We start from the raw sequence: 22,190 nt of genomic DNA on the forward strand, positions 1-22,190 counted from the left end.
TGACAACTGGATGCAGTTTGCTATTTTATTAGGATACTTCATATGCACAACAATCCTACTTAAACATGCAATTTCATTGCTTTGGACATCATTCATTGGGCCAATTATGGATTTCACATGACTAGGAATGCAGATATGCATAAACAAAAAAATGGGCCTCGCTCATGGTATTTTTGTGCATTCAAATTGCCATTATAAAAATGTAATTGTTTGTTGTCCACAGCTTATGAATGCCCATGCCATTGTGGGGCACTTCATGTTTACGTCTGTAAACCGCTCGCCTACAAGTGGGCTGCAGTTGAGGCAGGTTGTAACAAATTTTTGCACATTTGAGAGAAATACTGGTGTCAAATTTCTGGGGTCTTTATTTCAGCTCATGAAACCAACAACTTTACATGTTGCATTTAAGTGTACATTTGTCAAATAAAACCTAGACATTAAGTACCTACAGCAGCTTCTATACTGCCATGATCTGGCTGTGGTATATTCATGACAAACATATTAATTTCCACTACTCAAGCCATTGCAGGGTGTTTTACACAATCCTTTTGATGAACTTGGCATACCACATGTAAGAGGTTGCTGCACAGAGGCCATACCTACAGAGAGGAAGAGAAGCACTCATTGGATATGCATACAGCTCAAGTGATCCTAGTTCTACTTTTAGTTATGCAAGCCATAGAGGCTCACAGTGAAGAAAAAAATGACAGTAATTGATGTGAAAAATGACAACTTACCACGTCATAATGTACTGCATATGTTCATTCCTTAGGGTGACTCGGGTCTGTCCTCCTATAGGTCCACCCGGAATTGTGCTGGCTGAGAATATTAACCAACAAACCTTAGCTTTTCATTCATTCGCAATGAAACACGCACTACCAACTCACTTCGGATAAAAAATGGATTTACTGTTATTCCAAACCTCAGGTGAAGGGAATGTTAATCACCATTCAGTCTTTCACATACCTTATTTTCTCATATACCATGCAATTAAATCAAAGTGTATTGTCTAAATAGGGTAATACTGAGAGCTGTACCCAGGTCAGCATCGATGAAGATCTGCTCAGCCCCTGTGACTCTAGCCATTGTCTCCAGGTCGCGGTAGTGCCAGCGGTTGCGCTCCACGTCGTTTTGTGGCACAAAGGGTTTGCGGATCTCTGTCAGCCTCACCACACCTACCAGGTCAACCTCGTCATCCACCTACAGAGCAGCGCCATGACAAAATCATCACCCATGACAACTGAGTCTTGAATTAGACAATGACTATGGGGGGGCCTTACCTGTCCCTTCATCCTGGTTTCTGGTTTGATCTTCTTCCTAGGAACATATCCTCTGTTTACAAGGATTGTGATCCTGTGAAATGTATACAAGAATGTCAACAGTGTAAGGAGACAATAATGTCTTAACATTTTGGAGCTCTCACATACACACACATACTGGTAGCAGCAATTGCGATGTGTGTGTGTGTCTCTTACCCTAGGTCACTGCAGTAGAACGGGGTAACGACATTGGCTCCAGTATCTCCACTGGATGACAGCTGGCCTGCCTCCCTTGCCTCTTTCTCCGGGTCGACAGGTGAGCGTGGTAAGATGTACATCTCCTGGGAGTGGTCATAGTGCCCACGCACCTTTACTCTCCTGTACTCCAGATTGTTCAACTCCAGAGGACTAGGAAGCAAAGACATATAAACAAGAACATTACAAACACTTCCAGTCTGAACTAAAAAAAATCAAGACAACATAATTATGTGTAATTATCTGTCTGATAACTTGTGTGTGCATGTGTTCCTCACTCAATAGGAAGAGGAATGGGTTCAACGGCGGTAAGACTTCTCAGTTCTGCAATTAACTTAATTTTCCATTCCCGACGTTTCACCTAAGTAGAAGAGTTGCTTAGGTCAGTATAATTTGTCATATCCATTCTAGAGGTACTGCCACTTGAACTACTGTTTAATGGAGCCATACCTGCCATGTCCCAAGACCAAATGTGGTGACAGGGATCAGAAGCAGGAGCCATTTGAGGAAGGAGTCCTCTCCCTTCGCTGCACTGGCAGCTGTGGAGCTTGACAGTCGACCAAAGTTGATACACTTGCCTGGAGTGTTTGGAAAGGTGTCGGAGTGTTTGGAAAGGTGTCAGAGCTATAACCATTACGAATCAACGTTATGAAATGGTAAGCTTCGGCCATTGAATCACGTGGCTAGTTTGCTAGCTATGAATTTGTCTGAAACATTACCTTCTGATTGTTTGAAGAGAGGCAGTCGTGGCAATAGAGTCATCTTGAAACAAATTGCATGGGACTGAAAAGAGAAATGCATTCACCTACATCATTACATCAGCAGTCAAACTGTAGGTCACTGGAATTTATGCAACAGCAAAGCTAGCTAACGCCAGTTAACTTTAGTTCTTAAAAATGAAATACAGTAGCCATGTACTGTAGCTATATCAACTTACGTTATTTTTGATCATCTTCAAGGTCTTAGCAGAACACGCGAACATAACTGTTAAACTGCCCATAGTTACTGAAATATGGTAAACACACAGAGATAGTCAATTTGACGAGGCAACTGGCAAAATAACTTACATGTCCTGTGTGCAGGAGGGATTGTGTTTGATGTAACTACATCCGGTCCAACCTGACTTCAATGTGACGCCAATTTCAGTCTGTACACGTGCATTTGTAGCTAGCTAGTACTTTTAATGCTGTCTGTCTTTGGTTGTCATTTTAACAGCAAATGTTGCAATTTTATTTTGATCATCATAAGTAAAGTTATTTATTCACCATTGGTTAAGGTATCAGAAAGATGACCTACAACATCTCGCTCGTACTTTCTGTTTGAAGAGGGACTTTACATTAGCTAGTGGCTATTTATTGTTAGCAGATTCGTGGTTGTCGATTTTTTTTTTTGTTCGAGAAATGTCAAGTCTTGCTTCAAAGGACTCATACCTTCAGAAATTGGCGAGTAAAGTATGTGCTCAACAGCAAGAACCAAGGAATAGGCCATATGGTAAATGTTTTCAGGTTCTATCTATTAGCTGGCTGCATGTTTTAATTTGTATGACAATTGTTTTTGAATACATTTTAGATGGTTGCTGATGTTAATCAATGAACCTCTAGCATCACTGACTTAAAAATAAACACCCCTCCAATGTATAGGCATTTTCATCTGTACTTATACAACCTAACATGTTGTCTCTCTTCATGAATGAAGTCCCTTTTCAAGGTGGACGTGTGGCTGGCCCTCCAAAGAAGAGGAACAAAACCAATCACAAACAGATAAGTGTAAACAGCAACGTAGCGAAACACCAGAAGTTACCTTTGAAGCCTAACAAGAAGCTTGCCATCACCCCAGCACAGAGAGCACCTGGTGTAGTAGAACAGAAGATCTCAAAAGCTACAGTTCCAAATGGGGTGGTGGTTGAGACTAAACAGAAGCCCAAAGGTAAAGTTATATATTGATGTCCAGTCCACAAATGATGCTCAACTTCCTCACATCTTCTGGTGATACTTGCCTTTCCTCTTTGTTTTTTTGTCTAGGTCCAATATAAATGGTGTAATAGCCATGTCAGAGACATTATTGTACTATTCACTGACTTTTGTTCTCACCCTGAAGGTGGAAAGCCGGGTACTAAATTCTCCACGGTAGATATTCTACGGCAGAGACTTCATGAGAAGATTGAGGAGTCTCGTGGGCAGGTATGTGTTAGGTTATCTAAGGGGTTGTTCAGTGTTTACATGCGGTAAAATGTCTCATTACCGATCCACAGTTGACTGTCATGACTTGGCAATGCACATTTCTGTTGATATAGCCTACAACTAACCTTCCATCCCCTTTTCTTCCCGTAGGGAACCCCTAAGGACCCATCCTCTGAGGAGGTGCAGAAGAAGCGAGAGAAGAGAAAGCAGGAGAGGGAGCGCAAGAAGAGGAAGCGTAAAGAGTTCCTCATTAAGAAGCTCGCTGAGAAAGCTGGCTTAGAGTATGAGCCTGAGATAAAAAGGGAAGAGGCCCCTCCTCCCACCGCACCAGCTGCGGGCAAGCGGGACGAGACAGCCATCGTCTTCAACAAGGTGGAGCTGGGCGATGGTGGGTTCTTGGACAAAGAGCAGAAGAAGAAGGAGAAGAAGAACCGGATAAAAGGCGGCCTGACACCGCTGGTGGGCAAGAACTACAAGCAGTTGCTGGGGCGCGTGGAGGCTCGCAAGACTAAGCTGGAGGAGCTGCGGGAGAAGGATGAGGGCAAGGCCAAGGTGCAGGAGGAGAAGATGAAGTGGACCAATGTGCTGTACAAGGCAGAGGGTCTGAAGATCAAGGATGACGAGAACCTGCTGAGGGCCTCGCTCAAGAGGAAAGAGAAGATGCGCTCGCAGCGGAAGAAGAAGTGGACGGAGCGCAGCGAGACGGTGGTGGAGAAGATGCAAAGGCGACAGGACAAGAGACGCAGGAACATCCAAAAGAACAACAAGGGCAAAGTGGAGAAGAAAAAGGACCGGGCCAGGAAGAGGGGCCGCGTGCTGCCTGAAGACCTGAAGAAGGCTCAGGTGTAGGTGGATGGGGAGGAGGGTCAAGCTGAGGGTTGTGGAAAATGGACTGATTAATTGATGAACATGTCTTTTTGATTGAGCTCTACTGCTTTTTTGTGGTATGGTGCTTTGTCCAGTGTCCACAAAATATTCATAATGCTTTGGACTTATGTTAAAAGCCACTGGACAGGGCAAAGACCCAATACAGGGTTCCTCAAGGTTTGAATAACCAGAGCTCTTTGTCAAATCAATGCTTGCTTTTTAACTTTTTATTCTGTTGGTCGCAATGGTTGACACATGCCAAGGATGTCCTGTATTGAAAGTGTAAGCTTCAGTTTAAAATACCTGACTTCATCTGATTTCTCTATATTGAATGTCAATGTTTTGATAAATGTAATTGAACTTAAGAAATATACCCATATTAACTACCCTGTACTTCTTTGTTTGAAAGCGCCACACAAATAGCATTGGAAACACGTTATTGCCATATGTGGTGCACACTGACTCTTATAGAATGATTGATTGATTGATTCATAGGCCTATTAATGGGTGTTTAGGTAAACAAATGAAACACTAAGGTAGCAAATGATGGTTAATTATTTATTAAATTATTTAATTGGCACTTCATCCGCTGGTGTAGAACCGGTGAAATAAACCAACCTAAAACTAAAGGCGCAAGCGACAATTTATATATTAAGCCCCGCCTATACGGGAAGTTATAATCAAAACAGAGGGGTCAAGGTTCGGGGGCAGTATCGCGACGTCTTCCCCCAGCTGAAGGGAGTTTTTAATTATTATTATTTTTTTTTTACCCCAGATGAAGGAGTGCAGTCGGCACACTAGCACAACATCAGCGAATTGGTTAAAAACACGAACGTATAGCTCGAATTTGCAAACGTTGATTCTGTTACAAGGTCAGGTAATATTTTTGTTTTACTAGAATTTAGATAACCTTTATAAGATAAATAGCCTCCAGCTGAAAATGTCAAACTGAACTAGTCAAATATTATTTTGTGTTAACCAGTTTTATTGTGGCTAATCATTAATTGAATGCGTAGCCTGAGTTGTGTGGGTGGTTCATTACACTAATAGTTGATAACTGATTCAAGGTAATCTGCACTCTTCACTGACATGCTAAGAAGAGTAGCGGCAAATGTGGCTGTGAATAGTTGGAAAGGAAACATTTTTGAACTTGATCATAAGGTATGGGTATCTACCGATATGAACAAGTAGTAATTTTTACATGTTCTCTTTGTGCTTTCAAGACAACAGGGAAGTTAGAAAAAATAACGTCAAATCATGGCGTCAGTGATCTTCAGATTGGCGCTCTAAAACAGTGGTTCCCAACCAGGGTTACTTGGATCCCTGGTGTTACTTGGCCTATCCACGGGGGTTATTTGAGATGAGAACATAAGCCAACTGGTAAAATGCACATGAAAGTGTACTCAGGGCAGAGCTAAATTCAGTTGGTGGTACAGTAAATGAAAAGGGTTGGGAACCACTCTGGAAAGAGGCCTGAGTTCCCAACTTCGAATTCCGAGCTGGATGACTGACCATTCAAATGATTTTTCCCAGTCAGCTATTTGTTTCCTCCTGAGTTCCCAGTTCTCTTGAAAGTAGCAAACAATATAGCTTCAAAATGTTGGCATGTCAGACTGTCAATCATTGCAGCCATAGATATGTCAATTAATTTGAGAGTGGTTTCCCCAGCCCCATGCTTCAGGTGACTAAACAAAGTGTCCAGGGTCAGGCTATTGAAATGGCCGCTTGTGGCTATTCAAGTATATTTTATCAGGAGTTGTATGCTCTAAAGAGCCATGTGAAATCCTCTACATATTTCAATTGACTATTTAATAAAGTAAATGAACATTTTTTTCTTTTCAGTTAATCATGGCACGCCAGCTACATGCTCGCAGAATTGAGGGAATTGACAAAAATATATGGTAATTTTACAGAAATGGCTCATATGTGCGTGCAACATTTTTATATCATACATTGTTGTTTATCAATTGTTCTGTATTGACAGGGTTGATTTTACACAGCTGGCTGCTGACTACAAAGTGGTGAATCTAGGCCAGGGCTTTCCTGACTTCTCCCCACCAAGCTACATCCAAGAGGCCCTCTGCAAAGCAGTCAACGGAGGATGTTCAATGCATCAGTACACGCATGCTTTCGTGAGAAAAACACAATATTGTCTGTGTGTACCACACACTTGATTTTACCTCAGCACATTTGTGGTTGATGTTTTATACCTTTTTTCAAGACATTTTTTATTTCACCTTTATTTAACCAGGTAAGCTAGTTGAGAACAAGTTGTCATTTACAACTGCGACCTGGCCAAGTTAAAGCAAAGCAGTGCGACAGAAACGACAACACAGAGTTACACATGGAATAAACAAGTGTACAGTCAATAACAAAATAGAAAAAAAGGATATCTATATGTGTGCAAATGGCATGAGGTAAGGCAATAAATAGGCCATAGTAGCAAAGTAATTACAATTTAGCAGATTAACACGAGTGATAGATGAGCAGATGATGATGAGCAGATGATGGTGTGTAAATCAAATCAAATTTTATTTGTCACATACACATGGTTAGCAGATGTTAATGCGAGTGTAGCGAAATGCTTGTGCTTCTAGTTCCGACAATGCAGTAATAACGAACAAGTAACCTAACAATTCCAAAAAACTACTGTCTTATACACAGTGTAAGGGGATAAAGAATATGTACATAAGGATATATGAATGAGTGATGGTACAGAGCAGCATAGGCAAGATACAGTAGATGATATCGATTACAGTATATACATATGAGATGAGTATGTAAACCAAGTGGCATAGTTAAAGTGGCTAGTGATACATGTATTACATAAGGATGCAGTCGATGATATAGAGTACAGTATCTACGTATGCATATGAGATGAATAATGTAGGGTAAGTAACATTATATAAGGTAGCATTGTTTAAAGTGGCTAGTGATATATTTACATTTCCCATCAATTCCCATTATTAAAGTGGCTGGAGTAGAGTCAGTGTCATTGACAGTGTGTTGGCAGTAGCCACTCAATGTTAGTGGTGGCTGTTTAACAGTCTGATGGCCTTGAGATAGAAGCTGTTTTTCAGTCTCTCGGTCCCAGCTTTGATGCACCTGTACTGACCTCGCCTTCTGGATGACAGCGGGGTGAACAGGCAGTGGCTCGGGTGGTTGATGTCCTTGATGATCTTTATGGCCTTCCTGTAGCATCGGGTGGTGTAGGTGCCCTGGAGGGCAGGTAGTTTGCCCCCGGTGATGCGTTGTGCAGACCTCACTACCCTCTGGAGAGCCTTAAGTAGTGATACTGGTGTGCAAAAAAGCAGCAAAGTAAATAAAAACAATATGGGGATGAGGTAGGTAGCTTGGGTGGGCTATTTACAGATGGACTATGTATAGCTGCAGCGATCGGTTAGCTGCTCAGATAGCTGATGTTTAAAATTAGTGAGGGAAATGTAAGTCTCCAGCTTCAGCGATTATTATTATTTTTAAAAATTTTTTTTTTAAAACTTTTTTTAATTTGCAAATCGTTCCAGTCACTTGCAGCAGAGAACTGGAAGGAAAGGCGGCCAAAGGAGGTTATGGAGTTGGGGATGACCAGTGAGATATACTTGCTGGAGAGTGTGCTACGGGTGGGTGGTGTTATCGTGACCAGTGAGCTGAGATAAGGCGGAGCTTTACCTAGCAAAGACTTATAGATGACCTGGAGCCAGTGGGTTTGGCGACGAATATGTAGCGAGGGCCAGCCAACTAGAGCATACTGGTCGCAGTGGTATAAGGTGATTTGGTAACAAAATGGATGGCACTGTGATAGACTACATCCAATTTGCTGAGTAGAGTATTGGAAGCTATTTTGTAGATGACATCGCCGAAGTCTAGGATCGGTAGGATAGACAGTTTTACTAGGGTAAGTTTGGCGGCGTGAGTGAAGGAGGCTTTGTTTGCGAAATAGAAAGCCGATTTGATTTTGGATTGGAGATGTTTGATATGAGTCGAAGGAGAGTTTACAGTCTAGCCAGACACCTAGGTAGTTGTCCACGTATTCTAGGTCAGAACCGTCTAGAGTAGTGATGCGGGTGGGTGCAGGCAGCCAACGGTTGCAAAGCATGCATTTGGTTTTACTTGTATTTAAGAGCAGTTGGAGGCCACGGAAGGAGTGTTGTATGTCATTGAAGCTCGTTTGGAGGTTAGTTAACAGTGTCCAAAGAAGGGCCAGATGTATACAGAATGGTGTCTGTGTAGGGGTGGATCAGGGAATCACCGGCAGCAAGAGCGACATCTTTTATTTATTTATATATATATATACACACACACACACACACACACACAGAGAAAAGAATCGGCCCGAGAATTGAACCCTGTGGTACCCCCATAGACTGCCAGAGGACAGTACAACAGGCCCTCCGATTTGACACACTGAACTCTATCGAAGAAGTACTTGGTGAACCAGGCGAGGCAGTCATTTGAGAAACCAAGGCTATTGAATCTGCCGCCGATAAGAATACGGTGATTGACAGTCGAAAGCCTTGGCCAGGTCGATGAAGACTGCGGCACAGTACTGTCTTTTATCGATGGCGGTTATATTGTTTAGTACCTTGAGCGTGGCTGAGGTGCACCCATGGGAAACTGGCTTGCACAGCGGAGAAGGTACGGTGGGATTCGGAATGGTCAGTGATCTGTTTATTAACTTGGCTTTCAAAGACTTTAGAAAAGCAGGGCAGGATGGATATAGGTCTATAACAGTTTGGGTCTAGAGAGTCACCCCCTTTGAAGAGGAGGATGACACCAGCTGTTGGTTGGGGGAGCCAGGAGGAAAGCATGGCCAGCCGTAGAGAAATGCCAATTGAAATGTTCGATTGTCATGGATTTATCGTTGGTGACCGTGTTACCTAGCCTCAGTGCAGTGGGCAGCTGGGAGGGGGTGCTCTTGTTCTCCATGGACTTTACAGTGTCCCAAAACCTTTTGGCGTTTGAGCTACAGGATGCAAATTTATGTTTGAAAAAGCTAGCCTTTGCTTTCCTGACTGACTGTGTGTATTGGTTCCTGACTTCCCTGAACAGTTGCAAATCGCGGGGACTATTCAACGCTATTGCAGACCGCCACCGGATGTTTTTGTGCTGGTCAAGGGCAGTCAGATCTTGGCTATATCTGTTCTTAGTTCTACATTTTTTGAGTGGGGCGTGCTTATGTAAGATGGTGAGGAAATTACATGGTCTTTTTGTTTAGAATAATGTCTTGTACAGAAATGTCCATCACAATAAATGCGCAGAGGTAAAATTGTGTGTAGCATATATACAGAACCAGTCAAAAGTTTGGACACAGCTACTTATTCCAGGGTTTTCCTTTTATTTTTAATAGTACCGTTCAAAAGTTTGGGGTCACTGAGAAATGTCCTTGTTTTTGAAAGAAAAGCAACAAAAAAAATGTCATTTAAAATAACATAAAACTTATCAGAAATACAGCGTAGACAATGTTGTGAATGACTATTGTAGCTTGAAATGGCTTTTCTTAAAATGGAATATGTACATAGGCGTACAGAGGCCCATTATCAGCAACCATCACTCCTATGTTCCAATGGTACATTGTGTTAGCTAATCGAATTTGATCATTTTAAAAGGCTAATTGATCATTAGGGAACTCTTTTGCAATTATGTTAGCACAGCTGAAAACTTCTGATTTTAAAGAAGCAATAAAACTGGCCTTTAGACTGGTTGAGTATCTAGAGCATCAGCTTTTGTGGGTTCAATTACAGGCCCCATATGGCTAGAAACAAATAACTTTCTTCTGAAACTCATCAGTCTACTCTTGTTCTGAAAAATTAAGGCTATTCCATGCTAGAAATTGCCACAATCTCGTACAATGTTGTATACTACTCCCTTCACAGAAAAGCACAAACTGTCTCTAACGAGAATAGAAAGAGTGGGAGGCCCCGGTGCACAACTGAGCAAGAGGACAAGTACATTAGTGTCTAGTTTGAGAAACAGATGCCTCACAAGTCTTCAACTGGCAGCTTCATTAAATATTACCCGCAAAACACCAGTCACAACGTCAACAGTGAAGAGGCGACTCCGTGATGCTGGCCTTCTAGGCAGAGTTCCTCTGTCCAGTGTCTGTTATTTTGCCCAACTTAATCTTTACTTTTTCTTGGCCAGTCTGAGATATGGATTTTTCTTGTCAATTCTTCCTAGAAGGCCAGCATCCCGGAGTCGCCTTTTCACTGTTGACTTTGATGAAGCTGCCAGTTGAGGACTTGTGAGGCGTCTGTTTCCCAAACTAGACACACTAATGTACTTCTCCTCTTGCTCAGTTGTTCCCCAGGGCCTTTCACTCTTGTTAGTCTGGTTAGAGCCAGTTTGCGCTGTTCTGTGAAGGGAGTAGTACACTATTGTATGAGATCTTCAGTTTCTTGCATGGAATAGCCTTCATTTCCCAGGTCAAAAATAGGCTGAGTTTCAGAATAAAGTTATTTGTTTCTGGACATTTTGAGCCTGTAATCGAACCCACAAATGCTGATCCTCTAGATACTCAAGTAGTCTAAAGAAGGCCAGTTTTATTGCTTCTTTAATCAGAACAGTTTTCAGCTGTGCAAACATAATTGCAAAAGAGTTTCTAATGATCAATTGGCCTTTTAAAATGATCAACTTGGATTAGCTAACACAATGTGCCGTTGGAACAGAAGAGTAATGGTTGCTGATCATGGGCCTCTGTACACCTATGTAGATATTCCATTAAAAAATCTGCCATTTCCAGCTACCATTTACAACATTGTCTACACTGTATTTCTGATCTATTTTAATGGACAAAAACAAGGACATTCCTAAGTGACCCCAAATGTGTTTTATTTGTATATACATACATGCATACAGTGGGGTAAAAAAGTATTTAGTCAGCCACCAATTGTGCAAGTTCTAGGCCTGTAATTTTCATCATAGGTACACTTCATCTATGACAGACAAAATGAAAAAGAAATCCAGAAAATCACATTGTAGGATTTTTTTAATGAATTTATTTGCAAATGATGGTGGAAAATAAGTATTTGGTCACCTACAAACAAGCAAGATTTCTGGCTCTCACAGACCTGTAACTTCTTCTTTAAGAGGCTCCTCTGTCCTCCACTCGTTACCTGTATTAATGGCACCTGTTTGAACTTGTTGTCAGTATAAAAGACACCTGTCCACAACCTCAAACAGTCACACTCCAAACTCCACTATGGCCAAGACCAAAGAGCTGTCAAAGGACACCAGAAACAAAATTGTAGACCTGCAGGAGGCTGGGAAGACTGAATCTGCAATAGGTATTATTAGGAAATGGAAGACATACAAGACCACTGATAATCTCCCTCGATCTGGGGCTCCACACAAGATCTCACCCCGTGGGGTCAAAATTATCACAAGGACGGTGAGCAAAAATCCCAGAACCACACGGGGGGACCTAGTGAATGACCTGCAGAGAGCTGGGACCAAAGTAACAAAGCCTACCATCAGTAACACACTACACCGCCAGGGACTCAAATCCTGCAGTGACAGACGTGTCCCCCTGCTTAAGCCAGTACATGTCCAGGCCCGTCTGAAGTTTGCTAGAGAGCATTTGGATAATCCAGAAGAAGATTTGGGAGAATGTCATATGGTCAGATGAAACCAAAATATAACTGTTTGGTAAAAACTCAACTCATTGTGATTGGAGGACAAAGAATGCTGAGTTGCATCCAAAGGACCATACCTACTGTGAAGCATGTAGGTGGAAACCTCATGCTTTGGGGCTGTTTTTCTGCAAAGGGACCAGGACGATGGTCTGTGTAAAGGAAAGAATGAATGGGGCCATGTATCGTGAGATTTGAGTGAAAACCTCCTACCATCAGCAAGGGCATTGAAGATAAAACATGGCTGGGTCTTTCAGCATAACAATGATCCCAAACACACCGCCCGGGCAAAGAAGGAGTGGCTTCGTAAGAAGCATTTCCAGGTCCTGGAGTAGCCTAGCCAGTCTCCAGATCTCAACCCCATAGAAAATCTTTGGAGAGAGTTGAAAGTCCGTGTTGTTTAGCGACAGCCCCAAAACATCACTGCTCTAGAGGAGATCTGCATGGAGGAATGGGCCAAAATACCAGCAACAGTGTGTGAGAACCTTGTGAAGACTTCCAGAAAACGTTTGACCTCTGTCATTGCCAACAAAGGGTATATAACAAAGTATTGAGAAACTTTTGTTATTGACCAAATACTTATTTTCCACCATAATTTGCAAATAAATTCATTAAAAATCCTACAATGTGATTTTCTGGATTTTTTTTCTTCTCATTTTGTTTGTCATAGTTGAAGTGTACCTATGATAAATTACAGGCCTCATCTTTTTAAGTGGGAGAACTTGCACAATTGGTGGCTGACTAAATACTTTTTTGCCCCACTGTATATACACACACGCACACACACATTTTGTTTTTACATTGTTGGTCTTTGGGACGGTAACTCCCAGCACCACAAATAAGAAGCTTGGTAATGTGCGTGTTAATTCTTCTAAAGTGTGTGTGGTTTATTTTTGTTCTTCTCTAGGGCCATCCCCCTCTTGTGTCGATCCTGGCTAAGTTCTTTGGTAGAGTCGTGGGACATGAGATTGATGCTTTCGAGGACATCCTGGTCACTGTTGGAGCCTACCAGGCTCTCTTCTGCACCTTTCAAGCCCTGGTCGATGAAGATGATGAGGTAACAGTGACTATCGTCAACAACACCTAGACAAAGGGTGCAACTCTACTGAGATGCACAGTTTTTACTGTGCATCTCATATCAGTCAGTCACTTCTGTCTTCTAGGTCATCATTATTGAGCCTTTTTTCGACTGCTATCAGCCAATGGTGAAGATGGCAGGAGGAAAAGGTGTCTATGTGCCACTGAGGCCCGTGAGTAGTGTGATTTAAAAAAAAAAATAATTTTAAAATATTTTTACGTACCTTTCATGGCCCATTTCCTATGGTGTAACAGTAAGTGCTAGCCTAAAGCTCATTGATAATGTTTACATGCACAGTAATTCGATATTAAACTGATTATGGCAGTAGGCAGATTATGTAATAGTCCTGTAAACACCTGACTCTGCTTATGTTAAAGGTAAAAATCGAAGTAAGCATATGCCCATTAAAACACCTGGTTTTCTGAGCAATCTTTCAAATGATTAAGACATGTAAACCCCTTAATCGGCATTCCAGCAGTGTATTTGATCTGCGCATGTGGCAGAGCCGAGCGAGCCTTTCACATAGACTTTAAACACTGGAACAAAGAGGCCTAGCTTGAACCATGAAAAACAGCCCCAGACCATTATTCCTCCACCACCAAACCTTACAGTAAAGTAAGGCCATTCTACTGGCAATGTTTGTCTATGGAGATTGCATGGCGGTGTGCTCAATTAAAAAATAAATAATATACACCTGTCAGCAACGGGTGTGGCTGAAATAGCCGAACCCACTAATTTGAATGGGGTGTCCACATACTTTTGTATGTCCGAACTCATAATCAACTATGCTTCTCAAATAACATGGACACTGTGGTAGAACGTTTATTTTGATTGCCGATATTCTGCATTTATCAAAGTTCCATGAAGTAGCCTGATTTCAGATGGGTCCATGTAAACATAATTATTAGGAAAATTGTTCTCCTTGCAAAGCATGTAAACGTTTTAATTAAACTTTTATATTAATCTGAACAATCCACAATAATTGCATCAAATAAAATGTTATTTGTCACATGCACCAAATACAGACGGGGTAGACATTACTGTGAAATGCTTACTTACAAGCCCTTAACCAACTATGCAGTTCAAGAAAGACTTAAAATATGAACTAAAGTAAAACATTTAATTTGAAAGGAATATAATAAAAATAACTACGCTATATACAGGGGGTACCGGTACCTAGTCAATGTGCGGGGATACAGATTAGTCAAGGTGATTTTATTTTATTGTGTGCATGTAATTAATTTAGAGAAGTCCAGATAACATAAAGCTGAGGTTGTGTTGTCCTAGAGAGTGGAGGGGGGCAAGGCCCTGACTAGTGCAGACTGGGTCCTATCTTCTGAGGAGTTGGCCAGTAAATTCAACCCACGCACCAAAGCCATTGTCATCAACACTCCCAACAATCCATTAGGCAAGGTGAGACCCCCCGACTGTATGGTGAGACTTGTTTCAATGTGATCCTTGAGCTATTCATCCATTTCATATTACGGGTAACATTCTTGTCGTGCAAACGATCTGCAGAAACACAGTTAACCACGTAATCTGGCAGTGCAATTGAATTAGAAACACCTTAATCACTGACTTTTCTCACCTACCACATCTCCTATTTGTCACATAGGTGTATAAGAGGGAGGAGCTCCAAGTGATTGCTGACCTGTGTATAAAGCACGATGTGGTGTGTATCAGTGACGAGGTGTACGAGTGGCTGACTTATGACGGTGCCAAGCATGTGAAGATAGGTGAGAGACAGTGGATTCAATAGAGACGAGCAGCACAGTTTCTATAGCATGATGTAATAACCATGGTCAACGGTGATAGCAGTATGGTAATAATGCCCTGATGCAGCTAAATATGATTTTGACTGTTTTCATTCAAGCCAGTCTTCCTGGGATGTGGGAGCGGACTGTCACGATAGGAAGCGGAGGAAAGAGCTTCAGTGCTACAGGGTGGAAGGTAGGTAAACCCACTGAAATACTATGCTTAAGTTGAGGTACAGTGCCATAGGCAATCTATATTGTGTGTATTGAATTGACTAAGACATATCTAATCCATATTGTTTGTATTGCAATGATGGTTGTTTCAGGTTGGCTGGGCTATTGGAGCAGGGCCCATTGTAAAGCACCTGAAGACCGTCCATCAGAACTCTGTGTACCACTGTGCCACGGCCGCTCAGGTTTATGACTGATTTCTAAACCACTACTGTTGGTGTATAAAGACATATGACCTCACCCTTACGCTAACTTCTTGACTTATTTACTTTAACTAACCTACTTGCCTATTGAATGAGGAAGGTGAGCATACTGTATGTCTTGCTCACAACTTTTAAATTGTCTTTTAAATTCAGTCTAAATCTTATCTGAAATTGAATTGTTAACTTTCAAAGGTAAGACAACATCCTCCAGCTCATGCTTTGGGTGAGTCGTTCACACTCACTCTTGCACCCACTCAGGAGGCGGTGGCCCAAGGTTTCCAGAGAGAGTACGAGCTCTTTGGGACGCCAGAGAGTTACTTCCTGCAGCTGCCTGAGATGCTGAATCAAAAGAGGAAGAAGCTGGCGACCTGTCTGGAGAGTGTTGGCCTGCAGCCCATTCTGCCCGAGGGAGGCTACTTCATGATATCAGACATCTCCTCTCTCAGTGAGTATTAATGTACCAGTACAGTGTGTTTGCTTGTATCTGGTTGTTAAAATGTCATTTATCTGTTTGCGAGTGTTGAAATGTGTTTTTTTTTCATGGATCCGCTTGTGTGAGTGTAACAATGTTTCAGCTTCATCAAATTTGTCTTAGTTAATATGGGCATATGAAGTAATGGTTCAATGTCTCTTAATATTTCATAACTGTTTTTTTCCCAAAGAGGTTGACTTGAATGATCCAAGCACTCAGGATGAACCTCATGACTACAGATTTGTCAAGTGGCTCATTAAAGAGAAGGTAACAAGAGGGGAGAGGTTTAGGTTGAACTAAATATTGAAATGTTGACATGGTATGGATGATGCATAATGTAATCCTGACTTTCTATATGTTCTTCATAATGCAGGGTTTGGCCACTATCCCTGTCTCGGCTTTCTACAGCCCTGAGCACCGCAAGGACTTCCAAAACTACATTCGGTTCTGCTTCGTCAAGGAGGACTCGACATTGAACGCTGCTGAGGATATCCTCAGAAAGTGGAGTGACTGAAAATGAAGGCACAGACAACCCTTCCTGTTTTGCCTTTATCCACACTAGCTCAACTTAAGTCTGCTCCGTTGAACCGAGCCATATTCAACACCTCTGGATTTGTATACACTATGTAGTACTGTAGGAATAGACCTCCATAGGATGTTTTCCTTTGTCAATGTACACTGAGTGTCCTGAACATCTTCCTAATATTGATTCGCACACCTTTTTGCCCTCAGAACAGCCTCAATTTGTTGTGGCATGGACTCTTATCCAAAGCGTTCCACAGGGATGCCGGCCCATGTTGACTCCAATGCTTCCCACAGTTGTCAATTTGGCTGGATGGCCGTCAGGTGGTGGACCATTCTTGATACATATGGGAAACTGTTGAGCGTGAAAAACCTAGCAGCGTCGCAGTTCTTGACACAAACCGGTTCTCCTGGCACCTACTTCCATAACCCATTGAGGCACTTAAACATTTTGTCTTGCCCATTAACCCTCTGAATGGCACACATACACAATCCATGTCTCAAGGCTTAATAATTGTTCTTTAACCTGTCTCCTCCACTTCATCTACACTGATTTTTGAAGTGGATGGCCCATAGCTTTCACCTGGATTCAGCTGGTCAGTCTGTCATGGAAAGAGCAGATGTTCCTAATGTTTTGGATACTGTGTATATCTACAATGTCATGAAGGCATATGTCGGCGTAGTCAGTCACACTCCCAGTTCTGATTGTTCTAGTTGGCTTTTCTTTTTTTTCAAATCTGTCCTGATACGGTAGTAATCAACCACTTAGCGTAATCATCCGTCCTGCATGGATGTGATCACCATCCAGAGTGCACTATAATTTTATCACATTACTGTTGATTTGAATATTTTTGTTTAACTGCTCTGAATGACATTAATGCACATTTAAAAATGAGACCAAGGGAAAGATGTGCATTGAATTTGCTGTCTTTGGTAGACATCACTGTATTTGATGCTGTAAGGTTCTAATTCTGAGTCTCCCCTTATCAATGCCTGCCACATGTAATCGCTTCCCTGCACTCAACACATTTCAAGCTTAGTTGCACACATTATATACCTTCCTCCTATAACCATTCACTTCTGGTGTAGACCCTCTCTCAGTAACATGAAGTAGATTTCATATTCTCAGAACCCAACAATGTCCTTTAATCTTTTAGTGATTTTTTTTGTTGTTGTTATCAACTGGTGGTCTACTCCTCAGAAATTGTCCCAAAGTGTGCTTATTTGCATAACTGTATGCTGATCTTGTAAAAATAAAGAGTTTTGAAGCGGCTAAATTTGAATGAGTCCTGCTTTTTATGAAATCATCTACATTTACCAGGTTTGTGTAAATGACATGTTTAGAGCAATCATGTTTGATTTAAGGCTGGTAGATTACTTTTATTTTGAAAATGTATTATGCGAACCGGAAGTGTCCGTTTCTGTTTTCACGTGTTGGTTGCAGGGAAAGATGACGGACAGCGTTGCATCGAAAAAGCCCAAATTGTCCTGTTCTCAGGTATTTTAAACTTGGACGTCATATGTTGTCTTCTGATGTGTAAAAGAAGCAATTCGTGTCAGACACATCTTGAGATTTTAGGGATTTTTTTACGATAAACGACCGTAATTTTACATCGGTTCGCCAGCTAGCATAATGCTAACTAACATGGTGTGTATATGTTCATGTTTTACAGGGCGAGGACAGAGTAGATTGGAAGAAATGGAAAGCGGAACGTAAGCATCCTTCATCCAACTTTATTGTGAAAAACCTGCCAAACTAATCGCGATGGTTGATTATCGGGGCATGCGCACTTTTATAGACGTTCTGACCCCAGTTGGGATTGAGTTCAGTCTTGTACTACATCAGAAATCACAACCGTGTATATAAGCAGACTCTCAAGACATGAAATGGAAATTATTGCCATGTGCCTATGTAGATGCTAAGTGTACACTGCTTAGTATCTTAGCCTAACGGTAACAGAAAGGTCGCTGGTTCGAATCCCCGAGCTGGTAAGGTGGAAAAATCTGCCGTTGGGGTGCCGATGACGTGAATGTCGATTAAGGCAGCTCCCGCACCTCTCGGATTCAGAGGTTGGGTTAAAAGCCGAATACACATTTCAGTTGAATGTGTTCAGTTGTGCAACTGACTAGGTAACCACCTTGACTTCCTTTCCTACTACTTGTTGATTTGTGAATCCAGCTCATGTTTTTTCTTGAATAATAGGAAAAGAGATCAAGAAGCAAATCAAAGAATCCAAGCTGATTCAACAACTTGACAAGCAGAAGCAAGAGGAGGAGGAGAAGACTGAGGCAGCACTGCAGCAGAGTCAGAGGGAAAACCGATCAGGTAATATTGATTCGGGTTTTCACCCCACTGATTATTCCACTATGATCCCTCTATCTTTAAAAATGCATAAGAATAAAATAATGTATGATTTTGACTCCCGTATCTGCAACCATAGGACGGTCGTACACAGTGAGCGTGGCCTTGCCTGGTTCTGTCCTGGACAATGCCCAGTCTACAGAACTCCGCACATACCTGGCTGGACAGATAGCCAGAGCCTGCGTCGTGTTCTGTGTCGACGAGATCATCGTATTTGACGAACAAGATGAGGATGTCAAGTAAGACCTCTGTTTCTGTGCATCTTATTTTAGGCTCATGTCTTTAGTAATTTGATGCTGTTTTAGATTTTAGGTCTTGACAGTGGCAGTATAATTATACTGATCCACAATGTTTTATTTCACAGGACTGTTGAGGGAGAATTCAATGGTGTCGGCAAGAAGGGTCAAGCCTGCATTCAACTGGCTAGAATCCTCCAGTTCTTGGAATGCCCACAGTAAGTACTACATTGACTTATAACAGACTAAGTCAAATGCAGCTGCTGTCTTTGACTGGTTTGAATCCTCTTCCCTTTGTATTATTTTCCAAGGTACCTGCGCAAATCATTCTTCCCAATGCATAAAGATTTACAGTATGCCGGTGAGTGAGTAGCTGAAAACTCCACCTCCATTCCTGGTTTTCCCAACCATATATGAACATATGTCATGGTGTAAACATTATAATGAATGTTCTAGTACATCCATAGTTGCCCTAATCGTGTGTTGGTGCCTTCCCACTAAGGCTTGCTCAACCCTCTGGACAGCCCTCACCACATGAGGAAGGATGATGAGTGTGAGTACCGGGAGGGGGTGGTCCTCGATCGGCCTAGCAAACCAGGAAAAGGCTCCTTGGTCAACTGTGGAATGTGGAAGGTGAGTAGATGTCTAGATATGATGATAAAGTTAGGTAATATGCCATAAGAAGAACCATAGGTCAACGGACCGAGAAAGCTGTGTGCTGATATTGAACCCCAACAGCAGCCGGATGTAGTAGAGGACTGATGTATTTTTCTGCTACTTTTAGGAGGTGCAGATAGATAAGCAGCTACAGTCTGGTCTCAGAGTCACTGTCCACATGAACAAGATCCAGAATAAAGGTAGGTCCACATCTGTCCATCCAACTCAGCTTGTCTTTGATTCCATGAATATGCGCTTCTGAGAAGTACGTTTCAGCTATTCACATACAAATATTATGCTTCACTCATAGTTGCTCAGTATTTTGTGTGTGTGTGTTTACACAGATGGTAGACTACACAAAGGGGTGGTGGTGGCGCCTCACAAGCCGCGAACAGAGGGAGGTCTGTACTGGGGCTACAGTGTTCGCCTGGCCTCAAGTCTAAGTAGGTGTATTATTTACATATCTTCCACAACTGGAGCCGTTCTTTTCAATTTCGTGAGGTTGAGAGTTTCATTCAATTTGACTAATCTCACCTTACCAAGTGTTGATTTGGATTGCAGGTAATGTGTTCACCGAGTGTCCACATAAAGAGGGCTATGATCTGACCATTGGAACATCTGAGAAAGGCAGTGATGTTGACAAAACTTCTCTTTCTCCATTCAAGTAAGTTCAGAGTATGAGGGCAAGAAGGTCTGGTGGAAGACCTGTTTACATGTGTTACATAAATTTGTTGTATATGACTGAATCTCTCGTGGACAGATCTACGTCAACAACTGGTACCGTAGAGTCTGTGGGGAATGCGTGGGATAATGAGCAGCAGTAGTTCTGGTTTTGGGGTTTTTCATCACTGGTTATTTTGATATATCACAATGTCGCAGGCGTTAGCATCTTTAGAATTTCAGAAGAGTAGGGGACATAGACTTGTACGTAACTAGCAAAGATAGAGGGTGGAGTTCCTTGTTCTAGCATCTCTTAATCCCTTCTCTTAACATGTAAGGACCCAGAATTTAATTGAGCAGCTGACCAATAATGCAAGACTTTAATTCTGGGTTAGCTGAGATTATATATGGCCTGAAACTTTATTCTGTTCTCACTCTTCAGGCACATGTTGGTTGTGTTTGGTGGTCTGCTGGGCTTGGAGGCCAGTGTGGACGCTGATCAGAACCTGGAGGTGACGGACCCCGGTGTCCTATTTGACCTGTACCTCAACACCTGCCCCAATCAGGGCAGCAGAACCATCCGCACAGAGGTGAGACGGAGTATAGCGAACTGTCGTTCACATGTCTGCTGTAGGTCAGAGTTATTCCCTGACCAGGAAAGACTCTGACAATGGAACATGGTTTCCCTACATCAGGGATCTCAAACCCATTCCAGAGGCCTGAGTGTCTGCAGGTTTTAGTTTTTTTGTTTAAATTAAGCCTTAGACAATCAGGTGAGCCGAGTTCCTTACTAATTAGTGACCTTAATTCATCAATCAAGTACAAGGGTGCAGCGAAACCCCCAGACACTCAACCCTCCGTTTAATGAGTTTGACAGGTGCCCTAATTGGTGAAGGAAAATCTCGGGCCCTTAATCTGTCATATTGGCTGGGAGTTCAATCTGACCAGTCTATATTCTGTTGCTCTGATCATGTCTTCCACAGGAGGCCATCCTGATCTCCATGTCCAGCCTGAGGCAGAAAATCACAGCCGCATTTCCAGACAAGTCGAACGGTTCATAACAGGAAGTGGCTACTGACAAACCATCACTAAGAGGAAGACTAAAGGATCTACAAAAGATTCACTTTTTTGGGGAACTGGGTGAAGCTAACTGACCCAGGAGTCAATTTAATATTTAAATACTTCTGGGTTCGAATGAATGGACATTGCTGGGATTATTCTGTGCTGTTTTTTTATTTATTCAAGGGTAAGAGATCACAGCATAAGTGAAGAAGAACCTAGTGTCTTGGCCATGAGACCTCATTCTTGGTGTTTCCTTATTTACATCCTCTCTCTTTGGTAGCATTTTGCTAGTTAAAGCTAACGCTAGCTTTGCTCTGTTTCTACTATCCCCTCTGTATAGGATTCCAGGTGAATTAAGTCATTTATATGCATCAGTTTTTGTAATTTGTTCTCAAGACGCATTACAGAACATACATGAAGAATAAGTTGCTGAACACAATGCTAACAATAAATAATGCAATACATTCTGTTCAGTGATGCTAATGAATACGGCAATACATTATTTTGAATTATTCAAACTCAAACCGCTGCATGCCTCAGGATGTCAGAGGGAAAGGGTCAAGCATGATGACGAGGCAACGTTCGTCCATGTCGTGGTTAGACAGGATAAAACTACTGGGTATCTAATACAGCACATTTGTGTGAATGCCTTACAGAAGCTCACACACCCCTACATTCAACAGGCATGGTGTGAATCCATTGGCTTGGCACGAGCCAACCTACAGCGCTATAAATGTAAGCTTGTGTTCTGATGTTGGTATATT

General features: G+C 42.0%; 4 protein-coding genes across 16 annotated transcripts; 3 read left to right on the forward strand and 1 right to left on the reverse strand.

Moving 5' to 3' along the window:
• Positions 1 to 11: 11 nt before the first annotated feature.
• Positions 12 to 2,666, reverse strand: LOC112220104 (surfeit locus protein 1). Of its 2 annotated transcripts, none has more exons than XM_042302588.1 (9): positions 2,582 to 2,666; positions 2,234 to 2,297; positions 1,965 to 2,092; positions 1,793 to 1,875; positions 1,476 to 1,667; positions 1,281 to 1,353; positions 1,038 to 1,200; positions 738 to 819; positions 12 to 599 (listed from the first exon to the last, which is right to left on the reverse strand). In XM_042302588.1, exons 2-9 carry the CDS (start codon positions 2,274 to 2,276, stop codon positions 536 to 538), a joined length of 828 nt encoding a protein of 275 aa, XP_042158522.1. In that variant the 5' UTR covers positions 2,277 to 2,297; positions 2,582 to 2,666; the 3' UTR covers positions 12 to 535. The 2 variants fall into 2 exon arrangements, with proteins under 2 accessions (XP_042158522.1, XP_024237523.1); XM_024381755.2 differs by having other exon boundaries at positions 2,452 to 2,612.
• On the forward strand, positions 2,663 to 4,947 carry surf6 (surfeit 6). The gene is made up of 4 exons (XM_024381749.2): positions 2,663 to 3,005; positions 3,210 to 3,440; positions 3,612 to 3,694; positions 3,845 to 4,947. The coding sequence occupies exons 1-4, from the start codon at positions 2,915 to 2,917 to the stop codon at positions 4,541 to 4,543; spliced, it is 1,104 nt and encodes a 367-aa protein (XP_024237517.1). The 5' UTR covers positions 2,663 to 2,914; the 3' UTR covers positions 4,544 to 4,947.
• A 289-nt stretch (positions 4,948 to 5,236) lies between these two features.
• On the forward strand, positions 5,237 to 17,726 carry kyat1 (kynurenine aminotransferase 1). 12 transcript variants are annotated; one of them, XM_024381740.2, is made up of 13 exons: positions 5,286 to 5,433; positions 5,629 to 5,722; positions 6,404 to 6,462; positions 6,546 to 6,693; positions 13,097 to 13,246; positions 13,353 to 13,439; positions 14,555 to 14,680; positions 14,883 to 15,003; positions 15,141 to 15,217; positions 15,348 to 15,437; positions 15,714 to 15,900; positions 16,118 to 16,194; positions 16,301 to 17,726. In XM_024381740.2, exons 2-13 carry the CDS (start codon positions 5,651 to 5,653, stop codon positions 16,439 to 16,441), a joined length of 1,335 nt encoding a protein of 444 aa, XP_024237508.1. In that variant the 5' UTR covers positions 5,286 to 5,433; positions 5,629 to 5,650; the 3' UTR covers positions 16,442 to 17,726. The 12 variants fall into 12 exon arrangements, with proteins under 12 accessions (XP_024237509.1, XP_042158517.1, XP_024237506.1 ...); XM_024381739.2 differs by having other exon boundaries at positions 5,293 to 5,438; XM_024381738.2 differs by lacking the exon at positions 5,629 to 5,722 and having other exon boundaries at positions 5,245 to 5,438.
• Positions 17,727 to 17,844: 118 nt separating this feature from the next.
• spout1 (SPOUT domain containing methyltransferase 1) lies at positions 17,845 to 21,890 on the forward strand. Its single transcript, XM_024381747.2, has 12 exons — positions 17,845 to 17,947; positions 18,123 to 18,162; positions 18,653 to 18,775; positions 18,891 to 19,050; positions 19,176 to 19,265; positions 19,359 to 19,408; positions 19,550 to 19,680; positions 19,832 to 19,904; positions 20,049 to 20,147; positions 20,266 to 20,368; positions 20,807 to 20,954; positions 21,348 to 21,890. The coding sequence occupies exons 1-12, from the start codon at positions 17,900 to 17,902 to the stop codon at positions 21,423 to 21,425; spliced, it is 1,143 nt and encodes a 380-aa protein (XP_024237515.1). The 5' UTR covers positions 17,845 to 17,899; the 3' UTR covers positions 21,426 to 21,890.
• The last annotated feature ends 300 nt before the right edge of the window (positions 21,891 to 22,190 follow it).

This window comes from Oncorhynchus tshawytscha, linkage group LG20 (assembly GCF_018296145.1).
Source record: "Oncorhynchus tshawytscha isolate Ot180627B linkage group LG20, Otsh_v2.0, whole genome shotgun sequence".
NCBI classification, from domain to species: Eukaryota; Metazoa; Chordata; class Actinopteri; order Salmoniformes; family Salmonidae; genus Oncorhynchus; species Oncorhynchus tshawytscha.

Bases quoted from the DNA above. Each gene is read 5' to 3' on its own strand.
- surf6 (XM_024381749.2), top strand. From the start codon at position 2,915: ATGTCAAGTCTTGCTTCAAAGGACTCATACCTTCAGAAATTGGCGAGT. The intron at 3,006-3,209 runs GTAAATGTTTTC...TCATGAATGAAG, and splicing joins ACCAAGGAATAGGCCATATG to TCCCTTTTCAAGGTGGACGT. The intron at 3,695-3,844 runs GTATGTGTTAGG...TTCTTCCCGTAG, and splicing joins TTGAGGAGTCTCGTGGGCAG to GGAACCCCTAAGGACCCATC.
- kyat1 (XM_024381738.2), top strand. From the start codon at position 5,337: ATGAAGGAGTGCAGTCGGCACACTAGCACAACATCAGCGAATTGGTTA. The intron at 6,463-6,545 runs GTAATTTTACAG...CTGTATTGACAG, and splicing joins GGAATTGACAAAAATATATG to GGTTGATTTTACACAGCTGG. The intron at 6,694-13,096 runs GTGAGAAAAACA...GTTCTTCTCTAG, and splicing joins ATCAGTACACGCATGCTTTC to GGCCATCCCCCTCTTGTGTC.
- spout1 (XM_024381747.2), top strand. From the start codon at position 17,900: ATGACGGACAGCGTTGCATCGAAAAAGCCCAAATTGTCCTGTTCTCAG. The intron at 17,948-18,122 runs GTATTTTAAACT...CATGTTTTACAG, and splicing joins CCAAATTGTCCTGTTCTCAG to GGCGAGGACAGAGTAGATTG. The intron at 20,369-20,806 runs GTAAGTTCAGAG...CTCACTCTTCAG, and splicing joins ACTTCTCTTTCTCCATTCAA to GCACATGTTGGTTGTGTTTG.
- LOC112220104 (XM_024381755.2), bottom strand. From the start codon at position 2,514: ATGGGCAGTTTAACAGTTATGTTCGCGTGTTCTGCTAAGACCTTGAAG. The intron at 1,876-1,964 runs GTATGGCTCCAT...TCTTCTACTTAG, and splicing joins TTGGTCTTGGGACATGGCAG to GTGAAACGTCGGGAATGGAA. The intron at 1,201-1,280 runs GTAAGGCCCCCC...GCTGCTCTGTAG, and splicing joins AAACCAGGATGAAGGGACAG to GTGGATGACGAGGTTGACCT.